We start from the raw sequence: 15,708 nt of genomic DNA on the forward strand, positions 1-15,708 counted from the left end.
AAACTTCAATTTTTGTAAATTAATTTATAGATCAAATTCTGAATTAATTAATAGCTCAAATCCATATTTTTCCCTAAAAGTTATAGGAAAATTTCTAATACATTTGTTTAATAATCGAACATCGTGCAACAATAATTTTAAAATTTTTCACCACTGCAAAGACTTCAAAAATGAATTTTGCAGAAACCCTTTTCTAATAATGAATGATAGTTACCAAAACCAAAAAAAAAAATTATAACAAGACTTGGCAATCACCTCAGTGTGACAGCATTATGGTACTAGTAAGAACATAACATCAATGGATGCATGAATGGGACAATTCACATAGAAAACAGCCACATAGCAAAAAATACTCCAACAAGGCCATTTGGCAAAGCTGTGGCACTGCTTGTCGGACTTGGAGCAACAGCTGGACCTTCAAACTCTGCTGAAGAAGGTGAAGGTGAAGGTGAAGTTGTTGGCGAAATAGCACTGTTCGTTCTTCCCCTTGGAGTCAAAACCACCACAACCAGCTTTTGACCCTTCTCACAGTGACCCTTTGCTCCACTTATGAAGTAGAATGGCCCAGGATGTTCAAGCTTCACCTTTGTGTTCCCATCATTGTACTCTTTTATGGGCTTTGACACACTACAATTACCATAATCCTCTCTGTTTACTTCTATTACTGAATCTTTCCCACCATCATATTTCCAAACTGGGCACAAAAATGAGCAACTTATCAAATTTCCGCAGCTTGCTTAAAATATGGACAAAACTTACAATTCAGTTGGTATTTTTATTCAATTAAATTCAACGTTGTATCTCAAATATAGATTTTGTCTCAATAACTAAAATAAAGATAAGTATTCTGATTCCATCGTTTATAGATGTTTAAATTCAGTCAAGGTTGATAATCACATAATTGCTAAAATAATCATTGTTAAGATAAAATGCTGATTTTAAAAGTGAGCAGTACTTAATGTTTAATAGTTAAAATAAATATACAAAAAAGATAAATAATGGAAATAAAGCTACTACCAAGATAGTCGCCAACTTGGAAACGAGATCTTTCAGCCCATTGATTGAGCGAGTCTGACTGAGAAGAAGGAATCTTCCATGCATCTGTCTTGCCTCCAACCAATGTTTCCTTAGCTACAGAGAACCCAAAGAGAAGGAAAAACACCAAAAGAGAAAGTGTTGAAAAGCCAGCCATTGTTTTCTATCAAAACTGTGTTGATTTTTTTTTTCTTTTTGTTTTTTTGGTTTTTTTCTCACAGAAGCATAGCCTAGAATAGAATCAAGGGTTTTGCAGTGACTCGGGGTGGAACATTGTATTTATGGTGGCTGTGAGAACTGAAAATTTAAAACTAGCCGTTAAGAGTCCTTGGGAATATCGAGTGAGATTTGGATTTAAAGATACAATTTTTATTAAATGAATATTAACGGCTATGTTAATATTAATTTCTTTTTATATTCTCGGTGTAATAAATATTTTTAATAAATTTCTATTTGCTCAAACTTAATTTTAAGAATTAAGGTTAATATTTTTACTTATATTTTTTAACATATATATTCACTGTTAAGCACATACAATGAAAACTAGTTTTTAATAAAAAATACTATATATTAATTATTAATAGGCATGTTTAAATCATATTAAAAATATTTTAATTAATAAATTTTACAATGAATTTTGAGCATAAAGGAGGATAAATTTGGAACAGTAACGGTCAAAAAGCATTATATTATGATAATTGAAATTTGGAAGGGCCTGCATGTGTCTGTGTGCAGTGTGCAGCATCTGATATTTTACTTTTAGTGCAAATTTTGTAGAAACGGATAAAATTTTCAATTGAACAGAGAAAATGGAGCTTGAAACTTTGCATTGCATTCACTTTCTCCAAAAGCTTTCAATTTGGTCCAATCCTGCTCCATACTATCTACGAGACTGTGTACTCTTTTAAAATAATTTTTTGTATACTGTTAAAAAAAGTTATTTTAAATATTAATAATTAATATATATTAATAACTATAATTTAAGAGAGAAGACTCAAATAAATTTTAAATTTGAAAAAATAAAAAATAACATAATTTTTATAAATATTCAAATAAGTATTTACAAAAGAATATACAAATTTATACAAAATAATAAAAAAATTAAGTGACAATTTTAATTTTTAAAATTTAAGATAAAATTAACAAAAATGTGAGTAGTATATTCATTAAAAATTATATTAAAACATATTGAAATAATAAAATATTTTATAAATCTTATTAATTAATGTTCAGTAGAGAATTAAAATAAAATATATTCATTAAAAGTTATATTAAAACATATTAAAATCATGAAAAAAATATTAATAATATTTTAAAAATAGTGATTAGCATTTGTCTAACTTTTTATAAGTTCTAATTGAAAATATTTGTTTAGGGAACAAATAAAATAATGGATTGTTTGAAGTTTATTATTATTCCTAAAAAAATGGTTTTAGTCGGTTATTTAAATTTATCACAAATAAGTATGAAACTTCTCGCAATTAAACAAAAGCATTTTTGGTAACAAATTAAAATTTAGAAAATAACTCAAATTTATTTAAAATAGAATATGATTTAAACTAACTTCATTTTATCTCTACTCAAAAGTATCACAATATTAAGTATATTTTACATGAAATTTTGCAACGAAAAATAGACTTTCAAATATATTTTTAATAATTTAATTAAAATTAGTTAAAAATTATGGCAATTGAAGAAGGCACTAGATGGATGCTTCACTCGGTGAATACAGACGTACACTCATTAAGCAATTGAAAAGGCTTTTTCATTTGTTGAATTACGCGTGCATGGCTTCAGTGACGCGTAGCAACTACGTGTTTGTAACAGAGCCAAGTTGGGGTAAGACGTGGCTAACAACGTTATTTCATCGTTTTGAGGTACATTGGTAATTAAGTGACAACAACGTAATAATATTCCAAATGCAGAGAGGGAGAGACATGGATGAAGGAAAGGAAGAGTGGAAGAAAATGAGTAAAGAACAAGCACAAGCAGAAGCCTCAAAGAGAGGGGCGGGTCATGGTGCTACTGAAGTACTTCACCAAAGGAAATCACTTCCTTACAACTACACCACAATGGCCGTAGCTGGTTTGCTTATTACAGCTGCTGTAGGATACTTTGTCTTATACGCCAAGAAGAAGCCCGAGGCTAGTGCTAAGGATGTAGCAAAGGTTTCTGTTGGTGTTGCCAAGCCTGAGGAGACTCATGCTAGGAAATAAAATCAATATCATCATATATGTATGCGTTTGTTGGGTGGGATCATCGATGACTCAATGGTGTTTCTTCATTTTATGTTTCTTTTTGTGTTTAATTATTGTTATAAGGGAAGAAGTACGACTACAGGTTTGTGGTAGAAATGTAAAATCACGATACCAAATGAAGCAAAATGCTATGCCTTGTTCTACTTCATATCATACACGTTAATATGATGTTTGTTAATTTGTCATATTCTTAATGGTAGTTTTCAAAAAATAGTATTTTCACAATACTTCACTATGCGTGTTGTGTAAAGAATTGACAAAAGGGTAGTCCAATTGTATTTTAGATTGGTTAGTCATTTTTATTTTTTTTGGAGCTCAATCTTTTTATGATTGTATCCTACTTGAAGCAGCGCACATTGAGTTGCTTTCTGCCTCTGCCTCAACCATTTTGATCACAGATTGTGTTACCGACATTATATTGGTTAAGTAATCGTATTTGAGTATATATATAAAATTGGATTGACGGGTTCTTACGTAAGTCAGTTGGTTCGATCTTAGTTAAACTACAATATAGATGTATTTTAAAAGTGAATTAATTTTATCGCAAGTTTCATAAATTAGTTCTAATCCACTCAAGGAAAAATATTCCGAGTTATTCATTGTAAAATAATACAAATTTTAAGAATTAGTTTATATGTAAAGCAAAAGAAGTAAAATTGCCTTCCCTCTTCTTAGAATTGATAAGAGTAGGGTATGAATAGTCAAGATAACGCTTACGTCCTTTTATATGCTAAAACTATATACCTCCTAAAATTAAAAGGAATGAACAAGAAAGAGAATTTCTGAAACAACTGCTAATCTCAAGAGAAATCTGTATAATTATGTCATTGATAAAATAGTATGGAAGCAGGGATCAATGCATCTACTGCATACTGCTTTGGAAACTAGTAGCACAAACAAAAATAAAAAACTTGCAAAGCCATAAAGAATTTCCCATTATATATGAATTTTGGTTCACTTGAATTATTTATCAAATGTGCAATCCTCACATTTGCATCTGGAGGATAACCAAGTTATAAAAAAAAAGCGTACGGTTCCGCATAATAATAAGGTAAGAAGAAAGACAATTCAAAGGGCATCGATGCTCATGAATGCGAACTACGTTGACGAAAATTCATTTTTATTACACTGCTAATAATAAAAAATCATCTGACACAGAGCCAAATTGTCATTCTCCGAGATTAACACAGAAACAGCCAACTTAGACTGCAGGGTACCTTAAAATCTATACTTGGGTAACTCAGGCAAGTAAAAGATATTGAAACAAAAGAATAACGGTGTCGTCACAATTCAAAATTGTATAGAATAGGTTACATCTGATTCTGAACACGACAGTACCCGAATTTCAAAATCCTTACACAAATGTTCTTCATCCTTTCAGAAGTATAGTAGCTTAACCCAACCACTGATTGCTATCACTAATCAATTTTGACTGAGGAGTAGATAAGCCTTGTGAACCAAAAGCATGCGTAAAATCCGATGGTTCCGGTCACAACAAAAAAGGCATAGGACGCTATAAGCATATAACCGAAGTATAATATCCCTGATACAAACTTCGTGATTTCAAGCTTGGTGAAGAAGTAGAATGTCGCATAAAGAAAGAGGTACATAGCAGAAGAGCCGGATGTGAGATATGATCGCCACCACCACAAGTAATCCTCACTGCACAACTGGAAGTAGCAAAGCACAATGGTTATTTCAGCACAAGTGACAATGAGGATGACAAAGACCAAAAAGAGGAACCCGAAGATGTAGTAGAACTGATTCAACCAGATTGAAGTGAGAATAAAGAAAAGCTCAATGAAAACAGCTCCAAATGGAAGTATTCCCCCGATCAGGACTGAGAAGACTGGATTCATGTACCACGCCTGCTCGGGGATCTGCCTTGGGATTTTGTTAGTCTTCACAGGGTTCTCAATTGCAGGCTTCTTAAATCCAACATAGGCACCCACAAATACAAGTGGAACAGAGATCCCAAACCACAAAAAGATCAAAGCAAACATTGTTCCGAATGGCACAGCTCCAGACGATTTTTGTCCCCATATGAGAGCATTTAATACAAAGAAAATGGCACAAACAGTTGCAGGGAACATGATTGCAGTTCTGAGGGCAATTTTCTTCCACTCCGTTCCTTTGAACATTTTGTACAAGCGGGCTGAGGCATAACCAGCAAAAATCCCCATGAAAACCCAAAGCAAGAGCATGGCTGTCATTAGCCCACCTCGATTTGAAGGAGAAAGGAACCCCAGGACAGCAAACATCATTGTCACTACTACCATCCCAAAAAACTGAACACCAGTTCCAGCATAAACACACAGCAAATCTGAGTTGTTTGGTGGCCTAAAAACATCACCATGGACAAGCTTCCAACCAGTCTCTTCCTGTGCTTCTTCTTGGGTCTCTAACTCATTGTATTTTGAAATATCACGGTAAAGTGTACGCAGCATTATCATTGCCACCATTCCCGAGAGAAAAAGAACAATCATCAGAGAGTTCACAATTGAGAACCAGTGAATCTGGTCATCACTCATCAGCAAATAGGCATCCCATCTTGAAGCCCACTTCACATCACTCTCCTGAATGTAGCCAAAGGTTCAAGTCATAAGAAATTGATACCATAATCAGATCCTTTCCCAAAATAACAACGAGAGAAGGACCAGAAAAACTACGATAAAGATAAAAGGAAGAAAAAATAAAAATGGAATTTGATCTACTTAAGGTGTATTTAGGTTAAAAGTTTAATCAAGTGCCCTCAGGGTTTAGAGTATAAATTTAATTATAAAACTTAATGGAATTTGAAATAGGCAAAGTGCTCGTTATAATAACCTAAAAAAAGCGTACAAGAAATAAGAGGTGTAAACAATTTTGATAGACTTTCCATAAGCTCTTCCAAGTACCCCCCCCTTAGTCATAAACCAGCTACTCTACTCGACAACATATTTTTAATTACATGGCTTATGTCCACTACTGTAAGGGTTACTAACTAGTAATTAGCAACGAAAGTATACATGTACCATTTCATCAAGATAAACTCACCTGGAATTCAACATCATATGTGAAGATAATTTCCTTGTTCTCTTCAACCTCTTGAGGAGTGTTGGAGTTTACAACTGTGTGTTTGGCATGCGGGTCACAGGTTGTCAAACGTGTCTTCTCATCCCATTTCCCTTCATATTCATGTTTAACACTGCACATCAACATTCAGATTTGGAAAATCATTATTGAATAAAAATCACAACTGGTTAAATGGAATATATTCATAGAACAAAGCAGGAACAAAACTACTGACCTGAATGGCCTAACCTCAAAGCCCACAATTCTAGCAGATTCAGTTAGCATATCTCGATGATACTTGACAGTAAAAGCCAAGTGGTTGTGAATAAAGTACTTCTCCTCCTTGCTCTGTGTATTTCAACAAAGTAAGCACAATAAAACATTTGGCATTCACTAGTCACAAGAACAGAGAAATTGTGTTACAAAGTAATGAGCATACCCCACTATATTGCCCTTTGAGTCCAACATGGAAACCAAGCTGATAAACAGTAGAGTCCTGATCCACACGTTTTATGGGAACAACCAGAGGAAGATTATCTAGGATCCTGAAAGTAAAAGGTAGATTCATTATAATATTGTGGCAGAGAAGTGGGACGAAAATATAAGACAATTACTGCATGTCATACATGTTCACCCGATACTCATCATCAATCTTCTCTTTGAATGCTTTTGCGGTTTTTGCATCAAGTTTAAGCCTACACACAACATTGCACATTTGTGGTTCACGCATTTTGAACTGCAATATGATGATCCACAGCAAATTAGTCGACAACCATAACACAACTAACCGGGCAAGAATTAAGATGTCATACAAAACTTACCACATAACGAGAGTTTTCAATGCGATCACCACGAAGCACTTCTCCAAGATTTTCAGCACTATCCACTATTTTATCTGGGGTACAATAAGGAAGTGAATAAAATGTGTATGGAAGTTGGGTCTTAGTTGAAGTTAATTTGTTTACTTTCACTTGTAATGGATCTCCCTGCACCATATAGATAATAGAATAGTCAGTTCAGAAGTAGATCTAAGCTTGTATCCTGGGCAATAAGCATACCAGAATATAACGGTAGGAAACAATCCTAACAAGATAGGGGGTTAACATGTTCTTGGAAAAAATGAAGTACCAAAATCCATGCAATGAAACACATTTGTCAAATGTAGAAAACCAATTATCCATAAAGACAAATAGAATATATATATATATATATATATATAACACAACAAAATGAAAGTATAAAGTAAATTATTGAGCACATGCACGCCAGTGGTCAACCAGAGGTTGTAGAATTTAGGCATAGGAAAATCAAATACTCGTCTGCTAAGAAACAAAGACTACAAATTTAGAGTACTAAAATTCAGTTACCACCGATTTTTGACAAGATGCAGAAGCCATAGTGCCATACACAGGCTAAAAGTGGCATATTTGGGTTTGTTAGACAGTATACAGAACAGACAAAATATGATTATGTTCTCCTTATTAAAATGACGAAAAGCAAGTACCACAAAGTGTGTCAGTGACTCACTGTGTGTGTGTATCGAGTGATAATATGAGGAGCTAACCCTAACCATTTAATCTTACATGGCAATCATCAAGATTTGTTTCAAGTAAAACCAATATTGACCGTCCAAATATGACTGTACTATCAACATTAGCTGTTTCCACCTCCCACTTGACAGCCCCAACAATACACGCATATATTGCAAGTTTAAATTACTTCTATCAAAACTCAAACTAATTCTCTGATTCGAACAAGACAAAGGAAGTACATGAAAACAGAGAAGGAAATAATACAACGCGACTCCACAACAAGACAAATTAAACGCACTAAGTCCCAGTCCTAATGTCAAAATCTTCTAACCATACATCTCCAAAGCCTTCACACACCAAATGCATCTACAGCAAACAGCATATTTTTATTTACAAGCTGAGCTCAAATTCAATCAACTGCCAACGTTAAACCGTTCACACAAGAATGCGTAACATCATTACAACAACTAGTGGATCAAATCATCGAAATGCGTCACACTCACATCACCAAAGCAACCAAAACCTTTCACCGACAGCAGATCGAAGTCAAGAGAACACAAAATAAAGACCACAACACTTCCACACACACAAAATGTACTGCAACAATAATCTCCAGACAACAGTACCGCAATGTTTGCCAAATTATCACTTAGAAAATCTAAACAATAACCTATTTAAAGAAAATACAACATAACAATTTACAACAAGCATAGTGTCGGTCATATTCATTTGAGATCTCAGATTTGAACACAGATCGAGCGGTTTATAAACACGAACGAGAGAAATAAACGAGAAATTTCAAAAAAATGAAAAAAACAAAAACAATGAGAACAATTGCACGTAAAATGGAAATGGAAGTTACCTTCTGGAAATCTTGCGGAGCGACACCGGGGAGGTAGAAGCAGAGAGAGCCATGGATGAAAAGGAGAAGAAGGATCGAAGAGAACGCGAGAGATCTCCAAAACGCCATGGCGTTCGAGATCGAAACGAGACCGAGATAGTTAGATAGAGTTAGATCTGTGAGCTTTTCGAATTGTTATGTTCGTTGTGACGGATATAATAAGGGGGTGAAGAACGAGGTGATGCCTCCTCTCCGGTTACCATTGGGTACGGTTACTCTCCTTTGCCTCAGTGATTTTGCCACGTCACTGCTTCCACTCGAAGCCAGGGCAGGATCGGAATTTAATATTTTACGGTTCTCGTTTGTGTCAAATCAGATCGGCCAGGAATGGGTTAACTATTAAATTTTTAAAAAAAATAGTGCTTATGAATATGCGTGAAAATAAACTAAAATAACAATTTAAATATTTTATTATAAAAAACAATGCTTATGAGTTTTTAAAATTTAGTATATTTCACAAATACAATTCTAAAAAAATTAACACATGATAATCCTTCACTTAATCACATTATTATTTGATAATAACTAAAATACAAAAAAAAATTGTAAGAATAAAACAAAATCTTAAGTATAAAATAATTTATCCGTCAGATCTGGAAGATTCTTTTCAAATAAAACAAGTGTTGAAGAGGGTAATTTTTATTAAAATACAGCTTAATGATATTATTCTGTGTGTTTCTATTAAAACGACGAGATTATTAAAATCTTAAGTTAAAAACATGTTATCTACTCTCGATCGAGCTCAGAAAGGAAAAATAGGAAAGTGTTCATGCACAGCTTAAACAAATATATAGCGTCACAAAATTTACTACATAACAATATAGTTTTGGTGAGACTACGAAATTTCTCGGGATGTTAGGTTTCATTGTATTTTCAAACCAAAAAAGGTTGGATTGTCACTTCTTATGAAAACGAAGTTTCTATACAGAAAAGGGTTAGACACATTTTATAATTTTCATTATATTCCTGTTAAAGAAAGTCATAAATATTAAGGAGTATTGTGAGATGAGGAAAGAAACATAACCAAGATACAGATTCATGTTTATATTATACATTAACTACATAGTTAAAGAAAACGACATTCTCTTAATGAAAAATATATGAAAGACTTCAAAGTCATGAAGAATGCCCAGTTGGTACTGTACTGATAAAAATAAATAAACAAAAAAATTCTTTAAAATTTATTTAATATACATTTACAGTAAAAAATATATTAATAAATATATGAGCCATATATTTAATTTAATTTTTTTATATATTTATATAATTTAATTAAATAAATTCTAACACACCTCTTTATCCAAAAATAAAGCACATGGCCGTTCATTACAAACAAACCCACCGACAAAGTGCCAGCTCAGTTACTGAGTTGCCACTTGGCAGAACGTATTGGCTACGGTTTAAACTTTGAGTATAGTTTTCGACTTCTATTTTTTATTTGTACTCTAACGTGAATTTAAAGACATATGATAAGAATTTAAATTTAATAAATTTTATTAAAAACTATAAAATTTAATATATTCATAATATTAAAATTATTATCTATATTCTCCTGACAGTGTTATGCGTTTTCTTTTTGTTTTTGGTCAAGGTGTTGTGCGTTTTCTGTGCTGCGTCTATTTACAATAACTTAGTCCAAAAGAGATTTCTGGTCACCTGGCTTTAACTTGGTGTCCTCACACTTAACAGGTCATGTTGGATAAGGTTCTGTCGTTCGCATATTTCTTTATTATTGGCCCATTTGTTACAAGGTTTCGGCTCAGTTTAAAACTTGTTGGGTTTGGACCATTTTACACTGCAATTTGCATTTCGATGAAAAAATGCAAACCATGATAATTTTTTTTTTTAAATTCTTTCAATAGAATAATTTATATGCAGGTTAATTTTTAGATGAATAAGCGATTCTTATTATTTGTGTGACATTTCTATTTGCCATGCGTAGGTTATACATAGTATACATTGAAATTATGCTAAAGGGGTATGAATAAGAGCAATGAAAAACAAAATTCAAAACCATGTTATTGGGCTACTTGATATCTCTCTTGATAGTTTTTTATTTATTGGTCAAAGGCAAACTGAATTAAAAAGCCCTATCGGCCAAAGCCCAAACGCAGAAACAGACAGGGCTGTGACAGCCCTGAATAAAATAGAAAAGATGCTGTTAAGTTATTAAGTTTTAACGATAAATTTACAATTTAAGCACATGAGATTATATGCATGATTACATAAGTAATTATATGTATGATATTAAAAAAATATAAATTATTTTCTTATTTGATTAGACTATTTTAATTTAAAGTAATTTGATTTGACCTAATATTCAGAACATAACCAACCCTTGAGATTCACTCATCAGATATTTGTATAATCGAATGCATACATACTGTCGACAAAAACAAAAATGCATACATAATAGAGGATTAGATACGTACAAAGAGGAGGATATAGTTTCCGAATTAATATATATATATATATATATATATATATATAGTAGTGTCATTTAATGATTACTCTATTAACGGAAAAATATCAAATCAGTAATTAAGTAATGATGATATTTCTCTATTTATAAAATGCAATGATGCTCTCTTTTATACCTTTACATCATGATACATAGGACTTGCGATGATAATCATGGGTTGTCGTCCTCTTCAGCAAAAAAAATAAATAAAATAAAAACGAAAAGTTGATGATGTTACTATTATTATGCGTTCAATTTTAATGTCCTATTAATGTGAAAAATTATAGTTATTATAAAGCATTTTGCCATGCACAATATGTACGTTAGAATAAACTATTTGTTTAACAGTATTGATTGAAGGCATAAAAAATATCAAAAAAGTGTGAGTATACAAGTAAATTCTAGCATAATGTTAAGCTTTAAAGAGCGTAAAACCGGGAGAGAATCTACAAAATTGTGAACCATCACCCAAAACGTGCAAGTTAATAAAAAATCTGAAGGCAAAGAGGCAAAGGGTAGGGCGTAAAGGGAGCCACATGGTCCCCTAAAATGGCCAATTTGCCAACGAAAAGTCCCTCCACACCCCAACCATTATCAAAAATTGGGACCCTCCATCAAAGTCACCATTATTTATTTGTGATAGGCTTTTGCCCACGCCTAATCTCACCCATCATTTCTCCTTACCCACACATGCGCATATGATTAGACAAAAGTTGCTTGTGACACCCTTTATCCAAGTTTTTTAACTGAGCTTTGCAGATAATTAACCACTACTTGTCCCGTAATTATACTACCTATTAACTACACTCTAGGACTTCTAGCTCTCAATTATGGATCAAAAAGAAAAAATAAATGTCTGCTTTTGGCCCCAGAGAACTTTATAAAAACAGAATATAATATGGCATTGGACTTTCGGGAATGCTATAGTATCACCATTTACCTAACTTATGATTAGAGGATTTTGTGGACCCATGTGGAAGCCACTCGCCATCACACATGGTACCACACCAATGGCACGTAGCTTCACATTGTGGATACATATCATTCTCATATTTAAATGATTGAAGAGGAAATAAATTAATAGGAGATGATGGGAGTAATTAAAAGGGCTGATGGGAAGGGAATGTCGATTTATGAACTTTGATTTTTCCTTCAAATGCTTTTTTAATTGTGCAAAATTTAGGGGTTAATAATAAGTTGAAGGACAGACACTACTAGATTACTGGGATGGAAACTATTTAGCATTCCCCTTTTACAGAGGCCAATACTACTTACCTGGATTGGATATGCCTCTATTGGCTTTCATGTTGGCAAATAATTTTATGTTTCTTGATTACTTGTTAACAGTTTTTAACATATAATACAATTCTAAATGCTTTTCTTTTCTTCCATTGTCTAGTGCGTAAATTATTTGAAGCTATTATTTGTGGCAGCAAAGTGGTTGAGGCATCATCAGCCACAAAAGGCAAGCACTAGCCCTGGTCATGCATGCAGGTTTTCTGTAAACAGCTTGCAGGTTTTTCTCTAAATTTTCTTAATCGATGTATTATGATTGTTAATTGTTAAAGTAGATAGTTATTACTATTTCACTTGCACTACGGAAATTATTTAGGGTTTATTTTAGAGGTAGAGTGCATATGGAGTTGAGGATGGCTTTATAGGTTCTTAATTTTAATATGAAAAAATTATTAAAGGGTGTAAGACCACTGGTTTATGACTTAAACTAACTACAAAAGTCATGGATTTTTATTAATATAACAATTTATGATTGAATAACAATAAAGAGTATTCTTTTAATTAAATTCATATAATAATTTATTGTGAGTATGGATATGAAAGAGTGTTAGTTCAACTGTCTTTGATTTTTTTTCACCAAAAAGAGAAAAACTGTCTTTGATTTTAGCTGTCACATAGATTATGAGGTGTAAAAGAGCATTCAATTCATAGTCTCCAAAATATGACAGCAGCCCCACAAATGTAACTGCGGGACCATGCAATGCATACTTAGTGGTTGAGAAAAAAGTAGCATCACCTAAGGGATCATAGCTCGCATGCTTCATGATACGTTGGAAATGGTCGTATCCGCCATCTACAACCCATTTGGACTCAATTCACACAAAACATTTTTCGGGTCAATTCTCTTTCCAGCATTTGTCCAAATGGTTACGTGACAAATTTGTGGTGCTTTAACGAACGCATGTACAAGACTTGAATCATTACACATCTGGACGAAACAGGTCACAGGTTTGAACATGGCGCGATAACAGGACAACGTCTATGTGTTTATGTTAAAAAGGAGACTTGTCAACAATAAATATTCAATTTATTTTACAACAATAAAAAAAGAATATGACTATACATCGTAGTTATTTTGAATTTTATTATGTAATCATATTTATATTATTTTATTCTTACTACATAAGTTGTCATATAAAAAATTATTGAATAAGTGATTAATTAAACAATGTATTCAAAGGCATCATAATTTAGTTTGAGTGAAGTTTTAAATTATATTTCATGGATGAAAAAAAAACTCCTGTTAAGAATGTGTTACTCCTACTGTTTTAAGAATATTTTTAACTTGAATAAAATTATCTCTGTGAATTTAATGAAAATATTATATTATTCTTTAGTTGTCCTTTGTTATTCTTCGTCTTAGGTTTTACGGCCATATGCACTGATTTTAGTTAGTCTTCATCAAATGCATGTGCTGTGAGGACCAGTATGCTTTAATTGTGGTCCTTAACCTCATCTTATCTTAAATTGTTATTTGCTATAGCATACTTTACAGGACAAGTATTCATATGCTAAAAAGGAAAAGATAATTTTAATACTTTTTGTCAGATAAAGACACTACAAGGAAAATGGTTAATTCTTGTGGGTTTTTTTAGGCAAATGCAGGATTGTTAGAACTGTTTTTGTAATTGCACAATTTTTTGTCAAAATTAAATTTTGTGATTTATATAAAATTATATATTTGTAAAATTTCTAACATATTATACTAGAAATGACAGATCAGAAAATTGTGTAGATAACTTTTTATTAAAAAAATATAGCATTTTAATTTGACCAAAAAAATCCAACAAAAGTTAGTTAAAAATCTAACTACACCAACAATATGGTATCAAAATTTAAATTTACTTAATTTTTTCAATAATTTATAGTTGAAATGGATCATTATTGGTTGCGAAGTTGCATGCTTCAACTCATTCTATCAATGCTCCTATTGAAATCTAGAGCAAAACTTTGCAAGAAAACTTTTTCAACAAAACTATTGCTGAAAATTTTTCGATATCATCGCTAAAAATAAACTATTTATAGACATGTATGCGCATTTGATGTTCACGGTTTCTATTTTAGTGTTCATTTAAATCTTCCTTCAATTTCTTTGATCATCAACCTTTTTGCTATCGTAAATTCTCTTTAAGTGGAAACAATTAGGAATCAGTGTAAGTGACTCCCTCTTAATCTGACATGCACGTTAAATTTTAAGTATATTAATGATGAGCATAGGGGAATGATCTTCAGGTGAATAAGGATGTGGGTGATTTTGTTTTGGATTTGTATCTGATATTTCTAAATTTTAAGATAAGTTAAGATTAAAAACATGTGTAAGAAGGAATAACATAAGATAGGTTTGCATGGACTTTCCTTTAGTTACCATGCCAAATGAGTCAAACAAGAGCGTGGGAGAGAGAAAAACATGCAAAATATAGGCATTTTTTTTTTTTTTAAAGTTGTGAGGACTTTTTCTATGAAATTTAGTGACAAAAAAAAATTAAAATAAAAACTTTAAAAGGGTTAGCTTATAGTTAAAGAAATAAAGTATATTTTACTTTTTCAATTGTCATCATAAATTTTTATAAACTAATACATCTATATTGTTGTTAACAAAGCTATTAAAAAAATATTATGTGTACTTTAATTAGCTAATTAAGTTTTTTAAACTGACCGTATGAGTTACAAATTTGAATTAATTTTATTTCTTTTACTTGTTATATTTAAATTTTCTTTAATCAAATTTAAATCTATCCATTTAAATATGAAATATAAATTAGACTAGCTATAGGGTTTTATTAATAGCCTAAATAAATAAGAAAAAATAAAACTCTTTTGACTTGCTCGACTATACCTAAAACTATAAGCAAACTATGAATTTGGTTAGAAGCTTATTTTGACAACTATATATGAAATTATTATCTTTACGATAAATTTATATTTTTATTAATAATCCATAAGATCCATACAAATGATTTTAGTATCAACAAATTGTCATTTCGTATAATTGTTTATAAAAGAAATTGGTAAAATTTCTATTTTCATTATTAGTATTTCATCTTAAATTTCACCCGTTTTATCTTATTTTGTTGTAGAGGTGATGAATTAAACCAACTAATTAAAATAGAATGGAGGTTTAAATGCTTTTTTTTCTATGTGCAAAACATTTATTTTAATTTATTCTTAAAA

The 15,708-nt window shown here is 31.8% G+C and overlaps 2 protein-coding genes across 3 annotated transcripts; both read right to left on the bottom strand.

The window, feature by feature from the left end:
• Nucleotides 1–320: 320 nt before the first annotated feature.
• On the bottom strand, nt 321–1,192 carry LOC113848173 (early nodulin-like protein 1). Its single transcript, XM_027477570.1, has 2 exons — nt 1,018–1,192; nt 321–694 (listed from the first exon to the last, which is right to left on the bottom strand). The coding sequence occupies exons 1-2, from the start codon at nt 1,190–1,192 to the stop codon at nt 321–323; spliced, it is 549 nt and encodes a 182-aa protein (XP_027333371.1).
• A 3,208-nt stretch (nt 1,193–4,400) lies between these two features.
• LOC113846283 (transmembrane 9 superfamily member 8) lies at nt 4,401–8,941 on the bottom strand. 2 transcript variants are annotated; one of them, XM_027474365.1, is made up of 7 exons: nt 8,742–8,941; nt 7,169–7,333; nt 6,974–7,083; nt 6,787–6,892; nt 6,583–6,695; nt 6,330–6,480; nt 4,401–5,869 (listed from the first exon to the last, which is right to left on the bottom strand). In XM_027474365.1, exons 1-7 carry the CDS (start codon nt 8,847–8,849, stop codon nt 4,712–4,714), a joined length of 1,911 nt encoding a protein of 636 aa, XP_027330166.1. In that variant the 5' UTR covers nt 8,850–8,941; the 3' UTR covers nt 4,401–4,711. The 2 variants fall into 2 exon arrangements, with proteins under 2 accessions (XP_027330166.1, XP_027330165.1); XM_027474364.1 differs by having other exon boundaries at nt 4,408–5,869; nt 8,712–8,941.
• Between the last annotated feature and the right edge of the window lie 6,767 nt (nt 8,942–15,708).

The sequence above is a fragment of the Abrus precatorius genome, unplaced genomic scaffold (assembly GCF_003935025.1).
Source record: "Abrus precatorius isolate BTA unplaced genomic scaffold, Abrus_2018 Scaffold8, whole genome shotgun sequence".
Taxonomy (NCBI): Eukaryota; Viridiplantae; Streptophyta; class Magnoliopsida; order Fabales; family Fabaceae; genus Abrus; species Abrus precatorius.